Below are 23,441 nucleotides of genomic sequence, written 5' to 3' on the forward strand. Positions count from 1 at the left end.
TGGCTGTCTCTCTCTCTGTCAAATAAATAAAATCTTTAATAAAAAGGAAAGAAAGAGAGAGGGAGGGAGGGAGGGAGGGAGGGAGGGAGGGAGGGAGGGAGGGAGGAAGGAAGGAAGGAAAGAAGGAACAAACTCCTAATGCTTGCGGGACTCTAACACGCCCCGGGAAGTTATTCCTGGCACACTGACTGAGAGCTAGTGAGAGGGAATAGAAGGCAGGTGATAACTGAGAACACTAAGTATACTTAGGCAAGGGTGAGGGGACACAGGTTGAGAACCGTATTCACCTTAAATGAAGCTGAATGCAATTTTAAGAAAAGCCCCAAACATCTGCATATGAAAACCTGCTCCCTTGCCAAGGAGACCAGCGGGTCCTCACAACTGCCCTTTTTCTTAGGCAGGCAGGCATTTCCTGAGTGCCCATAGACCTCTGGCCTTTAGCCCCTTCATCTGTTAAATGGGGCTATTGCAAAGATGAAGAGATAAAGTCAGAGCTCCTTCACTTTAGATTTCTTAGACATGAATAACACCCCCACCACCACCGGCCAAGCTCTTGAAAGCCCCAGCACAGTCTTACTAATTTCTTCTGCTGCTAAGTTTTAACATGAAATAGAAAAAGACTAATAGGTAATGTAGTGTTTACTAATGTAGTGTTTACTCTGGTCCAGGGACTACACTAAATGTTTCACATATATTACTATAATCCCTCCAGCAACTCCATGAGATAGCGATGATTATCCCTACTTGACAAATGAAGAAACCTAGCTACCACGGACAGGTTAGGTAACCCACCCAGGGGTTCAGAGCTCATGGCAGAGCTGAGATTCAAACCGTCATCATCTAGCGACAGGATCCACGCTCTCAGCAAATACGAAATGGTCAGGAGCACTCACCAATCACTCCATAAAGGAATGTATGAAAAATAAAAGAGAATGTCATTTCAAAAAAATACGTCACATTTTACGTCTCCAAAAGAAAGAAAGAAGAACGCAGGGGGTAGAAAATGCAGTCCCCAAAACTAAAAAGTAAAATTGGCCTTATGCTCCCCAGTCATTGTTCTCATTCCATCACAGACCAGTGAAACACGTTGGGGAGCAAGCATACACACTCTCCCGGCCCCCAGATCGGCAAGTGGGGAGTGTGAGACACGACGCCCAGAAAGCACTCGACGACGTCCCCAGCAGACCGTCGCGGGTGCCATGGCGCTAGAAGATCATGCCCAAGCCGCCCCGGGGCCCCCCTCTGAGAGTGTTCACACCAAGCCCTGCACACAGCAGGGGAACACAGGCACCCAGCGCCCCACAGGCAGGCCACATGGAGGTAGGCCCATCTCCGTTTACGGCGTCGGCACTCTGGTTTCTGAACGACCCGTCTCCAGCTGCCCCTCCACCCTCCCTGACACCTGAGGGGCAGGTGCAGGAAGCAGACGTCCCCCAGGGAGTCCCAGCACGAGGGGACAGTGGGGAAGCAGCCACAAGGGGCACGCTGGGGCAGCAGCCTCCTCAACCATCCCCGACACCTTCCACGTTCTCTGGCCAGGACAGCACTTTGCGGAAGGTGTTGCCCCCTCTCATCTCACTCTCCTTCCCCTTGACTTTGAAACAGAACAAAACCCTGCAGATGGGCTTCTGGCCCGCAGATTTCGCTGTGCCTTTCTGTCCCTCGGTCTGTCTGGGGAGGGAGCATCTCTGACATCAGCTCAGCTCTGCGGAGGATGAACACTAAACTCTGCCAACGGAGCCAGAGCGTTACGTCCGTGCAGGCTACACCGCCAGCAACACGGAAATGCTGCCTTCCATATCTCGAAGCGGTCCTTTCTCAGTTGAGCAATTCCTTTGGAACTGGGGAAGGGGAAGTAGTCCTAGAAATGAAATGCTCAGCGGCTTTACTGGGAGGCACCACAGAACAGTGGTGAATGGTTCGGGTCTGGCCTCCGATGACGAAGGTTGAGAAGTGGGGTCGGCGAGTCTTTTCTGCAAAAGGCCGGAGAGTAACTTTCGTGGATTCCATGGGCCATACGGTGTCGGCCACAGCGGCTGGGCTCTGCTGCCCCAGCACAAAAGGAGCCAGAGATGACACACCAATGGATGCGTGTGGCTATGCGCCAATACAACTTGATTTGTGGACGCAGAAGCGCGAGGTGCATTTCACTCCATTTTTACATGTCCTGAGATGTGATCGATCATTCTTTCCATTTTTTTCTAACCCCTTAAATGCATAAACACCATTCTGGGTGTGGGCCTCGTTGGGTCATCGCTTACCAAGCCCTGGTTTATAATGGCAGCGCTGGCATATCTTAGCCGTAAACTCCTGGGCATGGTCTGTTGTGAAGCCTCTGTTTCCCACTCCGTGAAACAGAAACAGTAACAGCACCAGCTCATCTGGGCTCCCCGCGGATACAGTGAAAGCAAACTGCTTCAGCGCAGGGCAGCTGGGCACATCGTCCGCGGGCTGTAAACATGAGCTGTGACCGCCATTCCCCTCCACTCTCCGAAACTCTCTGCAGCTTCTGCCTAATCCATCCATGCTGCCCTCAAACAGGATCGAGATTTTTCATGTCTCTACCAACAAAGAAACATTCTAGACTTTGCATAGTAACACCACTAGCCATTGAGAGTTTATGGGGCCCTAAAACATGCCCCAAATCCTGGAGGCACTCCTTTGTCAGTTTCCTTCCTAGGTCTCAGGCCCTGGAGTTCAGGAGCTGGGGACCAGAGAATGAGGTTATCCTGCCCTAAGCCAGAAACCAGGATATTTTCTGAGCACCGGCCAATTCTCATGAGACAGGCATTCCTCCAAGGGCTTCATGCGGTTCTTTCCCATTATCTTCACAGGAACCGAAGGATCCTGACAAGGCGATGAGTTCCCAGTTTCAGAGAAGTGTTTCAGGGTTCAGAAAACATCTGAAGTGCTGGAAGGTTAGGCAAAAAACAAGACCGTGCTCCTAGTAACCAGGGGGCGTGGGGCTCTAGGAACCATAGCTCTTGCAAAGAAAGGGTGACTATCTGAACCAGTGTCCTACACCCCTGGGGATCCTGTTTCAATGTAGATTCTGATTCATTAGGCCTGGCAAGGTCCTGAGAGTCTGCGTTTCTAAAAAGCTCTCAGACGATGCCAATGCCCCTGGTCCTAGGACCAGGCTTAGAGTAGTCAGGCTGTACACGCAGTGAGAAAGGTGAATTTTGCCCATCAGTGACCAAAGTGGTCTACGCGAGATGAATCAATGGCCATGGTTTTCCACAGTGAAGAGCCTTTGGAGCCAGACTGCCGAAGTCAGACTCAGAACTCCACCAGGTACCGGGTGTGTGGCCTTGGGGGCAAGTCTCCCAACCTTCCTGTGCCTCATATTTCCCGCCTGTAAAGGGGCAAGGTGACAGTTTTCATCTCATAGGAGTGTGAGGATGATTAAATGAAATAATCCATATAAGCACTTAGAGGAATGCCTAACACATTGTAAATGCCCAATAAATGTAAGATAATCAGAAGATCAGGAAAAATGAAGACCCTTACCAAAGAATTTTCTTACAATGTGCTGTAGGAGGTTTGTTCCCCTGTATAGCTACTGCCTTGTGCTGATCCATTCAAACCCTCCTATCATTCAGGCCATTTTACAGTTAAGTAAACCAGACTTGCACCCAGTCAGTCATAAAACTAACTTAGGGAGAAAGTTCACCTTGAAAGGGCAGAAACCAGATGCCACCAAAGAAGCAGCGATTTCCAGTTCAGTTCATGATTTACTTATCTGAGGGGCAGGCCCATTCCCTCGACCTCGAGGCAGGAGAAACTGGAGAACGCAGGCGACAATTTCCTAAGCCGCACGCACCTGAACTTCACCAAAGTTCTTTCCGCACTGGGGTCACTTCAGTGCGTCACTTCGGTAGGTAGTGTGCTCCCATGCGTCATAACCCTCCGAAGTAATTAACTCTCCCAGTCTACATAGTAAGGGAAGTGCCTCAGTGTTCTCATTTGTACAATGCATGTGCTGGGTGACATAAGCCGCGGTGCATGGTGTGGGGGTTGAGTTTACTTCCTTTCCCCCACATTGGATCTCCTCCAAAAGTGAACCACGCATTATTTCACCCTCCCTTCCAGCCAGCTGTCATTCACCGTGTGCTCACCACCACCCCGAGGTCTGTGTGCGGGGAAAGCACAGAGCCCAGCACGCAGGAATCATGCACTAAAGGATGGCTGTGATTACGGCAAAATCAGGGCGCCATCTTTTAAATGAACCACAGTATGACCATGTCATCTGGTTACTGGATATCAACTGGAATGCCAGGAGGTTAGTGGAAGGGGGGAGGCCAAATGGGAACTTGGCTGGAAAAATGCCCATTGCCTTTTCTGAAGTTGGATCGGTGAGAAGCTAAGTGAGTAAGGGACTGGGAGGAAGAGGGTCTACTGTTTGCCGGTCTTCAGGACCTGTCGGGAAAGCTCATCTCCTACAGCAGCCCCGACTCTCATCCTCTCAGTCCATCTCAAAATTTCAGCTATGGAGGAAATGCCTGGCACGGCCATCATTTCCTGGAATACTCTGGCAGCTTCTGCCTCAAGTGCAGGTGGAGTCAGCTTTTCTGCCTCAGGCCGGGGCTTCCCCAGATGTGGGTCTGGATACAACTAAAGTGTCTCACTCTGCTTTCAGAAGGAACCCAATGCCCCCGGGGCACCTGTCAGCCGGTGGGGAATGGGAGTCAATGAACAATCTCGAGTCTCCCCTCCTTTGACAAGACAATTCGATGTGGCTCCTCAGAGAAATTCCAGTAGCCCTGGAACTCAGATGTCCACAAGGCGCCCAGCTGTCTCCCTCCCTCTACTGGCTTTTCCTCCTTCCTGGTCTTACTCTCCTGCTCCCTCACTCCAGCTGAGACCACCTCCTAAACCAGTGGAACCCAAGCCATGTCTCATTCTCTGATTTGGGGAATCCACACTGAGACCCCTGACCACACCAACGTTTTTTTCAGAGTGCTGTAGCATCCTGTACAGAATCACAGCCCTTGTTACACTGCACTGTGGCTCCAAGGTCTTCCAAGGCCAAGATCAAGTGAACCCCTGGAACCCCAGGTGCCCTGGCACATAGACTCACTCAGTAACTATTAGTTGAGTGGATACCAGCAATAGTTCTGCTGCCTGCATCGGAGGGCCAGGAGGCAACCCGTGGTCTTTTTAACAATTCAGGGAATTCCTTTTCCATTTTAGAAAAGCTTATAAAATGAAATTAAGACAGAGATATCAGCAGCAAGGGAAAAGACATCTTAGGAAGGTCCATCTTTGGGCACTGGGTGGCTCAGTTGGTTAAGCGTCTGCCTTTGGCTCAGGTCATGATCCCAGGGTCCTGGGATCAAGCCCTGCATCAGGCTCCCTGCTCAGTGGGGAGTCTGCTTCTCCCTCTCCCTCTCCCCCTTCCCCCCCCACTTGTGCATGCACTCTCTCTCTCTCTCTCTCAATTAAATACATAAAATCTTTAAAAAAAAAAAAAAAGAAGGTCCATTTTCTATTACATGCACCCACATGGCTGGCCCCACAAAACACACCCCAGGTTTCTCCGCCTTTTTGCTTGCCTCCTGGGAAAGAACTCAGCTTCATTCACCTCTGACTGTCCATCACCATAAATCACCTGCAGCCTCTCCTTCTCCTCCCTTCTTATCTCCTCTTTCTCTTTTGATTTTTATGCTCTGTACTTCCATCAAGGAATCACAACAAAGGACTAGATCAAAGAAATTGAAACAAGTAAAGCTGATTGTGCTGCTGCTGTTCCTTTAAATCTCTTTTTCCCCCAGGCCTTGAAGCTAGAGGTTGCAAACTAGCCTCGTGTGGATCAAGGGTGGTTCGCAGCTGTGTTTCTGGGAAGTCCATACAATGCTCTAAAGTCACCAATATTTAAAATTCAGTATAGGAAACATAAAAATCCACATTTCAAGTTATTCTTGAAAAATTAAAGCTCCGATGGCCTGACAGCGCAATGAACTAGGGTGGGGTTAGGTGTTCCCTAGGGACGCACAGCCCCTGTGCACTCCAGTCCCCAGCACTCCCTTTTGCCTCTGATGCAGAGGCCCCTGTCCGTTTCTGTTGCCATTTCTGATTGTGATACACAGTTTACTGTGGTCTTTTTTGTTACCTGCCTGCCCTAAAGGTGGGTATATTTGAGCTTGCTACTCCATATTTAAACACTTGGAAAACACAAGTCCCAACTGTTGTGTCTGTTTCTTGGGTGTTTAAGTGCTCTGGCAAAAGGTTAGGGCTTCCTACTCTAATGCTATCATACCTTATACCATTATTTGGAATCCCATCTTGCTGCTGCTGATGATGATGTAATGATACTTGGGTAATAGATGGCAGTCGCTCATGGCACATATGCCTGCCTAGTCCTACAGATGCTATTTTGTTTTTTAAAGAAGTCATTAACACAGAGGGATTCAGAAGAGATGAGGAATAAATGCATTAAAAACAGAAAGAAGAGGGGCGCCTGGGTGGCTCAGGGCATGATCCCGGTGTTCTGGGATCGAGCCCCACATCAGGCTCCTCTGCTGGGAGCCTGCTTCTTCCTCTCCCACTCCCCTGCTTGTGTTCCCTCTCTCGCTGACTGTCTCTCTCTGTCAAATAAATAAATAAAATCTTTAAAAAAAAAAAAAAACAGAAAGAAGAGGCCACCGGGAGGCACGTCTCAGGTATGCTTGCATTGGCCTTGCTCCCTTGAAGGGAAAAGTAGGGTAGACTGGTAGGCAAAAGAAAAGAAATCTTTTCCATCTACACCTTAGATTCCAATTCTCGCAGGAATGCAGACTTCGTCTTACCACTGACGCTGTAAAGTCAAGCTCAAGAACCATTTTCACCTTAACCCAGAGCAAGGGGAGAACTTTGAGTGTACCCCATGAATCAGCATGCCTCGGCACACAAAAGGGACACTGACAGTTTGCATCAAGTTTATAGATCCGTAAACCCACAGTAAATACCAGACTCCTATAAAGTTAGAAGTTAGTAACAAAAATGCAAAGGCAACAGGAAGAATAATCCCCATAATCTCTCAGAGCTCAAAGACAGAACTTAAATGGCTAACAGACATACCACTAACTGAATGACCACCATTCTTGCAACATTTCATCAGTCACTAAACAAATATCTATCTGTGGGCAAGACTAGGAATGAAATGATCATCACGACAGATGCAGGCTCTGCTTTTGTGAAGCTTACAGTCTAGCAGGAGCCATTAAACACATAATTACAATTATTTTGTGAATTACAAGTGTAAAGAGGGCATGAAAGAGAAGTCAAGGGGCGCCTGGGTCGCTCAGTGGTTAAGTGTCTGCCTTCAGCTCAGGTCATGATCCCGGGATCCTGGGGTCGAGCCCCGCATCAGGCTTCCTGCTCAGTGGGAAGCCTGCTTCTCCCTCTCCCACCCCCTCTACTTGTGCTCCCTCTCTCACTGTCTGTTAAATGGATAAATAAAATTGAAAGAAAGAAAGAAAGAAAGAAAGAAAGAAAGAAAGAAAGAAAGAAAGGGAGAGGAAAAGAAAAGAAGAGAAGAGAAGAAGAAAAAGAAAAGTCAAGTCAACATATGGGAACAGAAGACCCAACCTAGGAACTGGAACCACCCCCCCAGAAACAGCATTTAAGCTGAGGCCTAAAGGTTGAGTAGGAATTGCTCAGGCAGGGAGCCTGTCCATCATTATTGAGTACTTCCTACATGTCCTGCTACCGTATCAGGCATTGGGGTTAGAGAGATGAATTATCAAGTGTCTTTCCTCAAAGAACTCACAGTCTATTGGGGGTAAATAGGCTTCTATCTTGGGGCGCCTGGGTGGCTCAGTTGTTAAGCGTCTGCCTTTGGCTCAGGGCGTGATCCCAGAGTCCTGGGATCGAGCCCCACACCAGGCTCATCCGCTAGGAGCCTGCTTCTTCCTCTCCTACTCCCCCTGCTTGTGTTCCCTCTCTCGCTGGCTGTCTCTCTCTGTCAAATAAATAAATAAAATCTTTAAAAAAAAAATAGGCTTCTATCTTATCCGCTGCTGGAAATGATGGGGTCTCTTTATTGCCATGTAACATTAAATAGTCATTTTAAAAATGTTCTGATACTCAGAAAAATTCAACCAAAAATCTTCCTAATTGCAACATGTTCTAAGTGCAGAAAATTTCTCCAATAATTTTAAAAAACAGATGACACTGAGAAATTGTCCAATTCTGTGGAGCGCCGGGGGCTTCCTGAAGACAACAAGGTGTGTTGTATGTGGATATGCAAGCCCCAGAAGGAAACTTGCCGCAGGCACAGGACAACCCAACCATCTCAAAGAGAGTTTAAATGAAGGACTGAATAAAGAGGAGTGAGGCTGGATGTTAAACCTTGGCGAGCTGTAAAACACTGTTTTGTGGTCAATAACGTTAATGATCATAATACTGTAAATAAGAACATTGGTAAGGATAACCAAGCGCACTGGCAAATCTCTATGTGGACTTAACACATTCAATTCTGTGGGTAAAAACTATCATTGTCCCCATTTTATGGATGAGAAAACTAGGGATTAGAGAAGAGAAGACAAGAAATGTCTGGGGGGCTTGAGTGGGACAAGTGGCTGGATTCACTGCACAAGGGGCTTGGACTTTAAGCCATAAAAGGATAAGAGACAAGGTCCTAGGCCTGTGCGAAAAGAGATGATGGATAGAAGATAGATAGGTAGGGGCGCCTGGGTGGCACAGCGGTTAAGCGTCTGCCTTCGGCTCAGGGCGTGATTCTGGCGTTCTGGGATCGAGCCCCACATCAGGCTCCTCCGCTGTGGGCCTGCTTCTTCCTCTCCCACTCCCCCTGCTTGTGTTCCCTCTCTCGCTGGCTGTCTCTATCTCTGTCGAATAAATAAATAAAATCTTTTAAAAAAAAAAAAAGAAGATAGATAGGTAGGTAGGTAGATAGATAGACAGATAGATAGATAGAAGTCCACCCACTGGGACAGGAAGACCACAAAGATATCTAACAACACCTCTTGGGCTGTGTGGAGAATGTATATTCATGGCTCTTCCATCACAAGAGTTTGGGGTTCTAATATACATGAACTAAGTTGTCCAAGAAGCTCCAAGGTGAGAATTTAATATAAGAAATTATCCTAAGCAAGTGGTATCTCCTAGGGCACCTGGTAGGAACAAATGGAAGGGCGGACCCTTAACCTGAACTGTTCCTGAATCCTAGAAATAAAGCCTTTCTGAAAATTAGTCCACAAGCCGAATTTACAACACAAAAGGAAAAAGATCCAGCATGAATCAAAGTCAGCAGTCATATTACATGATAGGAAAGATCGCCAAGGCCTTCAACTAATAGAACAACCAGATGAAGACTATAAAATAAATGTTTAAATTAATTGAAGACGTAAGGGAAGGAATAAAAACATAAGAAAAAAATCAAGACACTAGCAACAAAGACCATTCATATGGGGGGAAAAACCTCTAGAAAATAAAAATAAAATCATTGAAAAGGAAATCTTGTTCAATTGGCTATTAGCAGATAAGCACACCTTGAAAGACTTAGTGAGTAAAAAGACAAAGCTGCAAAAATGTAACATAAGAGATAAAGAGAAGAAGGGGGGGGTGCGTGGGTGGTGCAGTCGTTAGGCGTCTGCCTTCAGCTCAGGGCGTGATCCCAGCGTTCTGGGATCGAGCCCCACGTCAGGCTTCTCTGCTGGGAGCCTGCTTCTTCCTCTCCCACTCCCCCTGCTTGTGTTCCCTCTCTCACTGGCTGTCTCTGTCAAATAAATAAATAAAATCTTTAAAAAAAAAAGAGAGAGAGAAGAAAATATCTAAGAGGCCAGTAGGTAAAGAAGAATGAATGAGAAAATCCAACCTATATCTGGTAAGAGTTCCAGAAGGAGTGAATAAAGAAGATAAAAGGAGACACTATTTTTTTTAAAGACTTATTTATTTATTTATTTATTTATTTATTTATTTGAGAGAGAGAGAGAGAGCAGGTATGCATGCAGGGGGTAGGGGCAGAGGGAGAAGGAGAAAGAAACTCAAGCAGACTCCAAGCTACACGGGCCTCGACCTCAGACACTTAACCGACGGCACCACTCAGGCACCCCAATAAAAAGGAGACATTATTCAAAGACAAATTCAGATTCAGAATCAGGAAACAGCAAATCCTAAGCGCAGTCAGCAAAGCTAAGTTCATACCAAATGCATTGTGCTGAAAGTCCAGGACACCAAAGCCAATGCAGAGCTCTAGCAACCAGACAGAAGCACAGGCAGGATATGCCTGAAGAGGAGCAGGAATCACGAGACTAACAGCAGACCTCTCAATGGCATCACTCGAAGCTAACACAAGGGCCTGCCAGCTTGAAAGTACCAAGAGAAAATAGAATTTCAACAGAATCATTTATGAGTATGACCAAAATAAAAATATGTTCAGATAAGCAAAAGAGTGTATTAGCCTCTGAAAAATTGATCACTGAAATAACTATGAAAGGATGCACTTTCAAAAGGGGATGGAACCTAGAAGTAAGGAACTGGGGAGATGAAGACATAGAAAACAAAAGAACTGGGAGCGCCTGGCTGGCTCTGTCAATGGAGCATGTGACTCTTGATCTCGGGGACTTGAGCTCAAGCACCACGTGGGATGTAGAGCTTACTTTAAAAAATTAAAAAAACAAAGAAAACAAAAGAACTGGTAAACATCTTGGTAAATCCAAATAAATATTCATGGACTCTATAAAATCATGATACTGGCTGATGCTGGCAGGACCATAGTGGGAATTTGGAATTAAAGCATCCAGGTCCTTGTGTGGTTAAGAATAAGCATACGGATCAACTGTAGATTGGTTTAGACTCGATGTCCGCTTTACGTGTTCCATTTTTTAGGAAATCCATTAGACAGAGAGTGAGAATTACACTGAGTGGTGGGAGTCGTGCAGAAAATAACTAAATAAGCCAGGAAAAGGAGAATAGGAGTAATGAGGAGAGAAAAGTAACTGGTGGAGGGCAAAAAGAGGGAATAAAGAAAACTCAATCCAACAGAAAGCAGGAACAGAACTTTTTTAAGCATTAAAATAATCAGGGTAAATAATAGAAAGTAAATAGCTAGAAATAAACCTAAAATTATCAATAAATACAAGTAGACTAGACATACCAATCAAAAGACAAATACATCTGATTGGATGTTTTTTAAATTACAAGATACTCACCTAAAATATAAAGACAACAAAAGTTTAAAAGTATAGAGAACTTATGCACAGAAACCCCAGGTAGAGTTATATTAGTATCAGACAATTTTGTAAGTAAAAGCATTAAGGATTGAAGAAGACTCTCACGTAATATTAAGGGCACAATTCACGAGGAAGAAAGAACAATTGCAACCTTGTACTCACCTTATGAACATAATATTAAATGTACTTAAAGCAAAAAAAAAATGACAGAACTACAAGGAAAAATAGATAAATCTTCAAATTTTTTCTCAGTGATTATGCAGACAAAGAAAATGAGGAAAGATACAGATCCGGACAACATAATCAACAAGGCTGACCTGGTGAACATCATAGAGACTCCCGAAGCTTGACAGTACACAACCCTTTCAAGCACACGGGCACCAGTTACAAAAACGGACCCTTCACTGGTCCCAAAGCAGGTTTCAACGAATTCCAAAGAATCAGTAGAATGCAGATCACAACGCAAAAAAATGAGAGATCAGTAACTAAGAGATAACTTAACTGCATATATATTTGGGACTTCAAAGTTGTACTTTTAATTACCGTAAGAGGAATAGCAGATATTTTTTAAGACTTACTCTCAAAGGAGAAATAATTCTGAAAACAGAAAATATTTAGAACTAAATGAAAATGAAAAATACTGTATTTCAAACCCTGCGGGGAGGAATTCAAGAAATCATTTAAAGGACATTTTATAGCTGTAAATGCATCTCATAGAAAGTGGATTTAACATTAATGAGCTGAGCATCAGCGTTAAGAAGGTAGAAAAAGAACAGAATAAATCCAAAGCCTAGAGAGGGAAAGAAGTAATAAAATTAGAGCAGTCAGTGAAATACAAAACAAACTTACAACAAAATCTCCTTCTTTTTAAAGAAAACAACGCGATAATATTCAGAAAGGCAAGGTAAGGTGCTGGTAGAAAGTACGAGCTCTGGAGGTGTCTGGTTTGCGTCCCCACTCTGCCACTTCCCAGTTGCATGGCCTCGGGACGTGACTTGTGGTTGCATGGGTGGAGTCACAGCCTAAAGCCTGGACTACCCGCCAGACCCCAGTGCCCTTGCACTGATTGGTTATCCTCACAACAGGACTTCCAAGTTGTATACTCTGATGGGAGAAGTTTCCTCCCATAAAGAAACGGGGTATTACTGCCCCCATTGAACAGATGGAAAAACTGAAGTTTGGAGAATTTATGTAAGTCTCCCTCAAGTCATGTAATATAAAGCATTCGAGCTGATTCAAGACCAGATCTTTCTGACTCCAAAGTCTGCCCTCCTAACCACTATGCTCATCTATAAGAGAAAAGGACTACCCCTATGGCCCATTCAGCAAAGCCACGCTCAGGAGAGCTACTTCCTTTATATACCCAACCCCAGGGACAATGTCTTTTTAAGGTAAAATGTACAACAGAAGGGGTAAATGCATAGAAGTCCCTTGCTCAGGTATAGACGTTCCTGTTCTTACCAACGGCAACCCAGCAGTCAAGATCATGGGCTTTGGAGTTAGAAATAATAAGAATACTTGCTAATATTTATTAAACGCTATGTGCCAAGCATAACACTTAGCTCTTTGCATCTTCACAACCTCCCTTCCCCCAGGTTCTGTTATTGTCCCATAACAAAGATTAAGAACCTCGAGTGCAGAGAAGTTAACCTCACGCAGCTATAAATTGGCAGAGGCAGGATTCCGACCCTGTCCCCCTAACACGGAGCTTACATTCGTATCCACACCGTACTCCTGGAACCCAACTTCCTCATCCACGGATCGGGGGTGACAATGTCCACCCCACCCACAAACTGTGAAGAGGAACTGAGGCAAGTAAGGGGAACCACCAGCACGGTATCCGGCGTGACGGCAGTAACGGTGGTGACAGCCTATACTCAAGGCACAGGCCTAAAAGGATGTTACCATTCCTGATTGCTCCAGAAAAACTGAATGCATAAAAGCCACAAAAAGTAGTCTCTCCTTCTAGTTCATCTCACAAATCTTCAAGAGGACAGATCATCTGTGCTCTATGTGAAAGCTTATTTTCAAAATCAAAATCATAGCATTTCCCATTATATAAAGACATAAAGAAAAGTATTTAAAAGAACCTGACAAATAAAACTGTAGAGAAGGGGGGGAAGGCTCACATCACCCAATGCAGTAAGTCTGGCCTTCAACTTAATTTTCCAGAATTCTTGAAATATCAGTGATGGCAGCATAAAAGACCAATTAATCATGTTGTTTGTTCTCTGTGTGTGAGTCACCGTTGCCATCTACAGTTAAAGACGGGGCGTGCAGTGGTGCCAGATAGCTAATTCTACAAGCAGTCCTAGAGCTGGGGATGCTCAAAAACGCGCTTGCTCAGTGAGTCCAGAAAAGGAAGACGCTACCTGCAGAAGCAGCTCTTTCTCAACCACCTCTTCCGTCTTGCCGATGAGGCGCTTCTGCAGGGTGTGAATCTTCTGTATCAGCTCAAAGGTACTGGGGTCACTGGCCTGTTCAAAGGGAACAAAATAAAGCAGCTGAGATAGCATCAGTTCAAAGCACGGAAGTCTCTTTGTAAAATAATTATTGTCTTACTAAAATGTATTGCAAACCTGCAGACCCCATACAGAGAGAATTAAAACCAAAAAAAAAAAAAAAAAGCATAACAGATTGCAATGACCACCAAAAAAGACTGAAGCTAATGTCTTGTCTATTGGCTCTAGTTGGCCAATAAATGGAAAACGAAGATGTTTATTCCACCAGGGGGAACAGTGATAATACTAATAATAACAATAATGACAGCAACTATGCATACTTGATTCTTTGCCACCATCCCGACACCATGCTAAGTGCTTTTCATACAATATCAAATTTTAGGCACACGACAGTCCTAAGAGACAGTCTTCCCCTTTTACGGAGAAGGCAACTAAGGCTCAGAGGAGTAAGTCGTCCACCCACACTGGTAAGGGTCAGAGCTGGATTCAAGCCCAGAATGCCTGGCTCCGAGGCCTGCGGTTCTTCATTACTATGCTCTGAGGTTTTTCCTCCTATGCCCTCTGTTTCCGAATGAATGAGACAGGCTTCCCTAATTTATTCAAACTCAGGATTCTCCTTTGGTAATTGCCAACAAGAAGATTCATTATAGCCTATGATGGGGAAGGTTCCTAGGATACGGACTTCTGCTAATAATTGGCAGCAAAACACGACCATGGCATTTAGCTCTCAGATGGGGTTATCAATCCGTAAAGCTTTGAGGCACCTTCAGGAACTCTGCGTACAATTCAAACAAACGCTACAGTTATAAATTGATAATCTGTCCTCTCGACTTTGAGCCAAAGTTCTGCTTTCAACTGTACTGACATTTTGAATTAATCTAGCAGCTAAATATTTTCATCTGCTTCCCCAATATTTTCTAATTTTTAAATAGAAATTGACACGGAATTGGAAACTTTAAAGATCTGCTTGAAAACACATGGAATAAACTAATACGACAGTAAATGAATTTTAAGTCTTCAGCTCTACTTCCCCAGACACATCCATATTATTGTTAGTTTAGTAAATGACACCACTCTTGGCATTTAAAGAGAAATAAATGAGGGTCGAAACTGGGGAGAGAAAACATTTCACTGACTTTGACTTTGCTTAAGAAACACTAAGCAGCGCCAACCGATGTTCACATACAGGGACTAGAGCTGACATACATTCATCTGGCAAGACTGGACTTTCTTAAAATTCAGGCCTCGTGTTTACATAACAATTTATAATGCATTATCCTTAATGCTTTCTTCATTAAAAAGGAAAAATAGAAATGAAAACCAAAAGCTGACTTGGCTGATGGTTCCTTCTTATGTCATATATTTTATCCTCCCCAAACCCTAATTGTTGGTGTAGTCGAAGCCCCTCCTGGCACCCACAAGGCTGGCTATAACTCGGACAGATGACCTTCTTTTCCTTGAATAAGCAGAGCTTGTCTTTAACTGTTATCTGCAGGGCTGATGGTAATGTCTATCAGGAAGTCATAAAATAAAATATGAGGTTTGTTATCCATCACCTACCAGTGAGATGTTGGCTGTGTCCCCAGATCCTAAGAGAAGGGGTTTGGCTACACAATGCTAGTCCTTTGGGAAAAAAAAAAAAAAAAAGCTAGCTGACAAGAGCCTTGTTTGCTTTGGCAAAGAATGCAAAGACCAGCTGAAAGTAGGTATAGATGCCAGTGGCTGAAGGCAATCAACAATCTGAGACAGGCAGCCTCAGGATAACTGGTTGACCAGAAACTACCTACCAGGAAAAATGTCAATTGATGAGGCTAGTTTGAAGCTCACCCTGGGTCTTCTTTAAACAGAAGGGATTTTGTCCAAGACTTTTTAAACAAAACCCAAGTAAACCATCTGGTTTTGAAACAACCCAATTTACATTTGATCCAGACTTACATTCTAGGTGACAATTTGCATAGCATTAAATACAACTGAGCTTCTTCCTGTGCTTTAGGTAGGAGATCGTGTGGGGTAGGAGGAGAGATCTGGGGAGGAGAGGAAGGCTCTGCCAGCTGTACCTCAAGCTTCCTCCATCTGTGCACATTCATGGGGTTCTCCAGTTCCTCCTCGAGGGCGCGACATCGTGTCCTCTCCTTCAAGAATTCTCGTTGCATGTGGAAAAGCTCCTGCCTGAATAAGACAAACTTACTAAGAAATTCTCCACCGATTTGAAAATCATGTCTTTGTGTGGCTACAGACCCACTACATCTTACATAAAAAGTTGGCATTAGGGAGACTTCTGTGAACACAGACCAGTCTTCCATCTGGGCCAGACCCAGATGTTACCAAGCCTTTTGCAGAGCGCAAACTTCAGCGTTAGCTTTAATGAAAGTACCAGAGCTTCCGAATCATGGTTCTGAATACCCAAAGAGTTTACAAGTATATGGAAAGAATAGGGAGGAAGCGAATTATAAGAATTTCAATATACTCTTCAATGCTTCTAAATATCTCTATATAAAGAACAATCTATCTTTTATGTTCTACCACAAAAGATGGCACCTGTAGGACACTGAGGCTTTGGTGATAACCTGACACCAATTAGGGCAGTGCTGTTCCCCCTGACTGTGCATTGGAATCACCTGGGGAGCCGTGCGACCCACCTTTGCCTGCACCCGATCCCCGCAGGGATTCTGCCTTAAATGGTCAAGCACATTACCTGGCTTTCGTGGATTGCGAAGTCCTCCTGGTAATTCTAATGTGCAGCCAAGATTGAGAAAGACCGAGTTAGAAGCGATATTTTATTTGATGTTCCACAACTAAGTACACAGGTGGCTGCACAAGTTCTGAAGACCTAGCTCTGGCTTAAACCTACCGCCCCAGTCTGCCGGAATCTCTGGTTAAACCAGTCGGCCCTGCACTACAGCCGTTCACAGGACCCGAAGCTGGCCGCCACCCTACGGAACAAGGTGCTTTGCTGGGGGGCAGAGAAGAGGCAAACACTCACGTCGACGTGGGCAATAAGGATATTATTATCTGTCCTCGTCTGCTGTGGGTGTGCAGATTACTAATACCAAACCATCTCTTTAACTTAATTGCTTCATTTAAACCAATAATACAACTTCCCCTCATTAGCAAGACAAACCATTAGAATTAACTGCATGATGTTCACTCGACAGGGAGCTCAGCACAAGCTGCTTAGAATTAAAAGCATATTTTTAACACTTCAATTTTCTAGAGTGTCGGCAGAAGAGGAGAGCGGGAGGGAGAGTTAGCTACTGTTATTGACAGCTTATTTTGTTCTAGACTCTGCGCTAGGCACATTGTGTTTGTTTTCATGCTTAACTACAAGTCTAAAGCTCAGAGAAGTGAAGTGATTTGCCCAAGGTCACACAGCTTGTGGGTGGCAAGGCTGAGAATGAAATTCATGCCAGCTTGCCTCCAATTTCTTTAGTAAGGTGTCTTTCCACTGAAGAGAAAAATAAAATCGATTATCCACAAACCAGCAATACTAACTAGGAATAGGTAGAATTTGGTCCTTTGTGTATATAATAAAAATAACTCCTGGCTGGCAAGTTTAGCGATGATCTTCGAGATCATTCAAAAACGACTTAGAATGAATCTATTTGTCTTTGAAATGTCAGTGGTGGTACCTCTAGATAGTAAAGTTATGAGTGATTTTTTTAATCCCTTCTTTATATTTTTTCTGCATTTCCCACATTTTCTACAGTCTACAGTGAGTTTGTACTACTTTCATCATCTGAAATACGAGCGACTCTAAAAAAAATAAAAAGTATTGATCCAGCCTTGATAGTGGCAACTTCTCTTGCTATTCCTGAATATATTCACTGCATCTAAATATCAAAACTATCTTCTAATCCAATTCATTTAAGAAGCAGATGCAGACCGTGTCCTTGTCCCCAGGTGGTCAAGGATACCGTTCATCTACAAGTCCGTGGGGAATAAGGACAGCTACAGGGACAACACCAGGCCTCTTATTTGGTTTCCTGCAATTGCCTGTATAAAACATGGTGAGGTTTTCCCAAAGGGGAAGTAGATCTTGTATAATGCAAGATTTAAAGCCAGAAGAAGGCCCACTAAGCTAAAGTGAAAGCTGCAGAAGATAAATCAAGAGTGAGATATAAAATTTGGCTGCCTTCTAAGGAAACAGAGTTTTCAAATAGTGATAAAATTAAATTTTTTCCCTTCTTTTCATTCTGTATATAATTCCAAGAAGAAGATGTGCAAATGTTACCAGGATTAAATTTAAATATTGCTGCTTGATAACACTGCATGCTGCCTTCTTAAAGAAATTCTAAAAAGCTCATTGGGGGAAATGATTTTCTGGATTGTAACTAGGTTGTATCTGTGATTTGTCTTGAAATTTCTTTTTTAAAAGCCAGAATACGTTTCTAGAAAATCTTTTTGCACTCACTTATATTCCCTTGAGAGGAGACTAGTTCACTTTTTTGGTGACATAGAATGGGCATAATGTAGATTCTGAATTATGGAAAAGTTCTCATTATTTGCTTATAATTCCATCATATAAAAAAATTAATTTATATAACTTGATAAAGACCTTCCACGACCAACAAGCAATGAACATAAGGTCATTTCAGGAGTTCCCCCCAGACCGTGGTGCCCTCACCTCTGAAGGGTCTCTTATTACCTGAGTTCATCAACATTAGCCACACTCCTGGCAAGAATCCCCTTCTCTCTGCGAAGTTTTTTAATCTCAAGTTTGAGAATTCTCATGTCCTCCACCCTCTGGTTGTACTGGCTCTCGCCTTTATTCAGCACGGACTGCTGGATCTTGATCTTCTCATAGAGCAAAGCCAGCTCGTCATTGCGCCGGACAAGCTGAGACCCGAGGATATCTCTCTCACTGGTGACCTAGAAAGACAGGGAAAGGCATGGCCGTCAGGGAAACAAAAAGTCTCATTTTCGTTATGGCAGCCTCTTTCATCCCATCAAAGATCTCTCAAATGTCCATGTGTGCTAGGCGTCCAGTGGGCAGGGCACTGGAAAGATCCTGCTAGACAGTCAACACAGCTCCTCCCATGTGTTTGCAGTCCCATGGGAAAGAGAAAAGTGCAACAAATCATCCATCATCATCATCATCATCCCATATTTCTTGGCCTGTGGGTGTTTTTTTGTTTGTTTCCCCAACCCATTCTTTTATAAATGTTAACATTTGAATGACTTTATGGTGGGCTAGCTCTTGCCAGTTTCCACCACTCCTTACTGTCTTACACTGGCCAATTTCTCTTTTTTTCAACCTGCCAAATCTCTGAAAGCATTTAAGTTTCTAACCCCCTAATTATGCATTTGAGTTTCTAACTCCCGAATTATGTAATTGTTCATTGCAATTACATGTGAGCAATTATACTGTACTAGAATGTAAGCTCCCGGAGAACAGGGGTCTTATTTTCCCATTGGCCAGGGTATCCCCAAGGGCCTAGAGGATAGTAAGGGCTTGTAAATATGACTTGAATAATGAATGACTATTTCACAAGTAATCAACGGAAGATGGCCTTCTACTGCTGTTCTTCCTATAGATTGAATGCAAGAGCTAAGAGAAAAATGAGGATTCATGAAAAGTTGAATCAAACAGCGGCGTCTGCTGATGAGGTCTGCAGGTCTGGTGAGGAGATGGTCCTACCTGGTCCAATTCCTTCTTCTGTCTCAGCCTCTCCCCATCCGCCTCAGCGATGATTCGCAGGAGTTTTCTCTCTTCCGCTTCCTGCTTTTCAATGAAGTGTTTGGTCTCCAGAGCTTGCTGTCTTAGCTTCTGCAGCTCGGCCTAACAAAGAATGAAAGACACCGAGAGATCTCGCTCTGTGGCAGTACCGACTGGACTGCAGGGCCCAGATTCAGACACACAGTTGTTCTTCTTAGACTTCACTCTAATGTTTCGCTTAATGTGGTTTGATCATTCTCACAAGCAAAACAAGCTACACACACACACACACACACACACACACGCATGCACACACAGGCCTGTAAAGAAACAGCAAGGCACATTATAGTGATCATGTTTATTCTATGAGTTGTGCCCTTGAGGGATTTCCATCATTTTTCTATATACATGTAGCAGAGGCTTCATTGGTATTCAGCAGCTCTTCTCTTACCAGCTAAACAAGGTGAGAATTCACAAAGAATAGTGCAGAGGAGGACGTAGGGGTGAGGACAGAGGGGAGGGCCTTTGTATGCACTAGCTCCTGTAATGGTCCTAACACCACCAGCACATCAAACTACAGAGATAAAGCCTGTTGCAAGCAAAAATTAATAAAGATAACAAACAAGTGTCTATCTTATAAAATGTCTTGATGGAACAGAAGAGATGTCATGGTATAGAAAGCTATATAGATCCTGTTCCTCAGATGCTTCCAATCTAGATGAGAAGATGAGATATACAAGTAATTATGTGAACATTAACAAGTCCAGGCAGTGATTTTTCAATATGTTTATTAGCACACAGACAGGGAATTGATGTTGCAGGAGGGCCAGAGGACTATGGTTGTCAGGGAGGTTTCCTAGGAGAGCTCAGATCTTGAGGCTCTTGAGGTTACACGGAATTTGTAAGAGTGATGGGGTCAGGGTGCCACAGACTGGTCAGTTTCAGAAGGAAAATACCTCTCGTCAGAGGACACATTCACTCCAATTCCATGAGTATGTTTGTGACCTACCGTGTCTCAGGCATGATAGCAGGCATTTTGCATAGCTACTCTCACCCTCATTTACAAATACAATGTGTAGGAGACAAAGAAAAGCAAATTCACTGCCCAAGGTCACACAGCCAGTAAGCGGCAGAGTTTAGATTCCAACCCAGATCTTGTGATTCCAAAGCCTGTGCCGTGGCTGCCATCACCAGCCAATCGTTCCAGGTGAAATACAGGAGTAAGACTTGAAAGATTCATCATCCATGAGAAATGACAAATATAACACATCACAGTGTGGAAATGCTATCCACTGTGGAGAAAAGGACATGAGAGTACCCAGGGATGAGATTCTACCTCCTGCCTGCCCAGGGATTAGAGGGAAGAACCAGTGAGAGCCTTGGCAACTGAGAGATATTTCCTAAGAGAACAGGCTTGTGTTGGGGGAAGGCATTAAACAGACCAGCATGCAAACTGTAAAGTACCTGGTGTGTTTACCACACAGCCAAGCAGCCGGTGTGGCTGGATTATTAGAGTGTTGGGTAGGGAATAGCAGGAGGTAAAACCGAGGAGACTGGGAAGGGTTTTGTGTGCCACGGACTGTACAGAGTATGCAATGAGGAGCCACAGAGGTATTCACATTAAAGGAAAGAAGAGTGCGTCTTTGAGGGGTTCCACGCCCAAGCGGAAAGGACAGGTTTTTACCACGGACCAGGTCAGCACCAGAAGAAACAAATGAGAAGAGAGCTCTGATTTCACCCACGGCTGGAAACACAAGGGAGATGACAAGATGACATGGAGGCTCTAATTTTTCAATAGCTTGCAGGTTGGCAAATGACAGTAAAAAAAATAATACATTTTTTTTCCTTCAAGGAAGTATTGGGACACCCCCACCCACCCAAAAAGTTGACCGGGATGATAGAAAACCTCATATTTACAAGTGCCTGTGACCCAACCCAGCTCTAGTTGGGTTGGACTCATGGAGACCAAGAGCCATTAATTCCATAGCTCAAGCATGTCCAAACAGAAGATACTGCATACCTAGTAACAGACATGTAATGTCACAGACTAAATACATCCGGCTACTGTGAAACCAAAGGGTTCTTTAATGACATTTGGTGTGTTCACTCATGAAATACGTTTTGGTTTGGGGATAAGCAAAAGGAAAGGCTTATTGAGAAAAGATCTGGTCTAGTATTTACCACTTCGGGGGATTGCCTGTTGGGAAAGAGAGCAAAGAACCAGTCTTTCTCTTTCTATCATCAGTTAAGGTGACAGTGAAGACAGCCATAAAATACCTCTGTGGCTCATGTTTTCATTAATAAAACTTTTATTTTCCCAGATGTGCAACATTCACTTCCCTGTTCCTAAGTGCCAAGAGCTGATCAGAATCCATCAGCAGAACAAAATAAAACCTCTGTTATATTAAAATGCAATCAACAGCGTGTAAAAGTATCTGTCTGAAATGTAAAACCATTCACGCGTTTGGCATTGCTCTGTGTGTGGGGGTTTTTTTTTTTCATAATATATCAAAATTCTGAGTGGTCTCCTTATGTCATAAATTTATGGGCTGTAAACAAGATGTGGCATTAGACTATGGCAGCAAATGTTAACATCAACAAAATACCTCGAGTCTAATGCATTTAGCAGCTATAAATCTGAGCTGTCTCACCCAGGAGAGACGGTAACTGCTGTGTGCCTGAAAGCCTATCAGGCAATGTTCTAGGTGGGACCTGAGGTGTCCTCATCTCTCAAAGTGTTACCGGTGGTATGAAGTTGTAATACACCCACAGGACACACTCTTTAGTCACTGCCTCCACAATAGTTTTGCGATAGGTGTTTACGGAATATGTATCATCCGATGTGGCAGTGGGTATATATCCTATCTCAAGAACCGTACACACAGGTGTTTCACCCCTGCGTACATGATCCCAACATTCACTGGGTGTCACAGAAACCATCTGTTTACATCTAAGACAAATAGGACCACCTCAAGTTTTCCAGCCCTGAGAATAATTGGGCTTTCGCTCTCTCTCTATGGCAGCTCCCGTCCAGGTCATCCCAGTAAAAGGATAAGGTGCCCTGAAGCCAGTCACTAATGTGATGCTGGGCTCTAGACAGAGAGAATCCGCTACTGAATTATTCACCAGGAATCAAAGTGCTGTCACAATGATGTGGGATGATTTGGAGGTGACGAGGCAGAATCAGGGGCTTGTTAGGACACTCCAAATGAGACGGCTCCGTCAGCACTGATGAAACAAGACTGAGACAGAATGGGCAGATGAACGCACATGCAGTAATATCTAAGGGGACTATTGACATTCTGTCATAACCATAATGTGCTGACAATGTCTAGAATACTGAGGAGTCAGTAGCGCCTGGTAGCAACTAAGAAAGGAAAAGAAACATGGAAGGAGCAAGGCATTTCTTTTGAGGGGGTTGAATGAGAACGAAAATGATCTATTATGGACAACTGTTTGTCATCTTGGAGAAGTAGTAAATTGGGTTGCCCTGTCAAAAGGTGTCCCACGGTCTACCAGACAGGAGGGGACTTGCCCTTCCAGGAGGGCTTATGTGCCCACAGAGCTTTGTAGAATGCAAAAATAATAAGCTAAATGTCTCTTGGAGCAAGGTTACTAGAAAATCTGCCCTTCCCTCCTGGGTTTGCAAACTTCAGATGCATGAAATCCAGAGACCTGTATGAATCGTGACTCAAATGTGAGGCTAAAAAAGTCAAGAGGCTGAAACTCAACATTTGAGCTGTCATATTTTTCTAAAGAATGTCAAACAGGCTTCGTGATAGGCCAGAATTATCCAGTCGAAGCACCACTGCAAGTCACCCTTGGATAACCTCAAATAATAAATCAAGCAGGCATCCTTTTTCTGTTCCTCATTCTTACCTCAATGGGAAATGCCGGGGGGGAAAGTCATCCTGGTTTCATAGGAAGTCCAAAGCAATCATCTTTCTAACACCGATGGCCCCAAGCTCCCCAGACCTAGCTTTCCCCACTTAGAACAGACTGTCTAGGGCAGAAGCACTTTCTACTCATCTCCCACGTTCACCCGCTGCCAGCTCTGCTGGTCCGGGACCAAAAACCAGAGCCCTATTGTCCTTTATTTTCTTTTATTTTGATGCTTCTTTGGAGCTCTATATGCATGATGATGGAGGG

At 44.2% G+C, this 23,441-nt stretch overlaps 1 protein-coding gene across 1 annotated transcript in view; it reads right to left on the reverse strand.

Moving 5' to 3' along the window:
• Positions 1 to 23,441, reverse strand: part of CFAP58 (cilia and flagella associated protein 58) — a 105,835-nt gene that overhangs the window by 30,510 nt on the left and 51,884 nt on the right. Inside the window, exons 13-16 of the mRNA XM_048218933.2 lie at positions 19,275 to 19,415; positions 18,282 to 18,505; positions 15,694 to 15,805; positions 13,547 to 13,651 (exon numbers count right to left, since the gene is read on the reverse strand). Of these exons, the coding sequence (XP_048074890.1) occupies positions 13,547 to 13,651; positions 15,694 to 15,805; positions 18,282 to 18,505; positions 19,275 to 19,415 (582 nt within the window). The remainder of the gene's footprint in view (positions 1 to 13,546; positions 13,652 to 15,693; positions 15,806 to 18,281; positions 18,506 to 19,274; positions 19,416 to 23,441) is intronic.

The sequence above is a fragment of the Ursus arctos genome, unplaced genomic scaffold (genome assembly GCF_023065955.2).
Source record: "Ursus arctos isolate Adak ecotype North America unplaced genomic scaffold, UrsArc2.0 scaffold_7, whole genome shotgun sequence".
NCBI lineage: Eukaryota > Metazoa > Chordata > Mammalia > Carnivora > Ursidae > Ursus > Ursus arctos.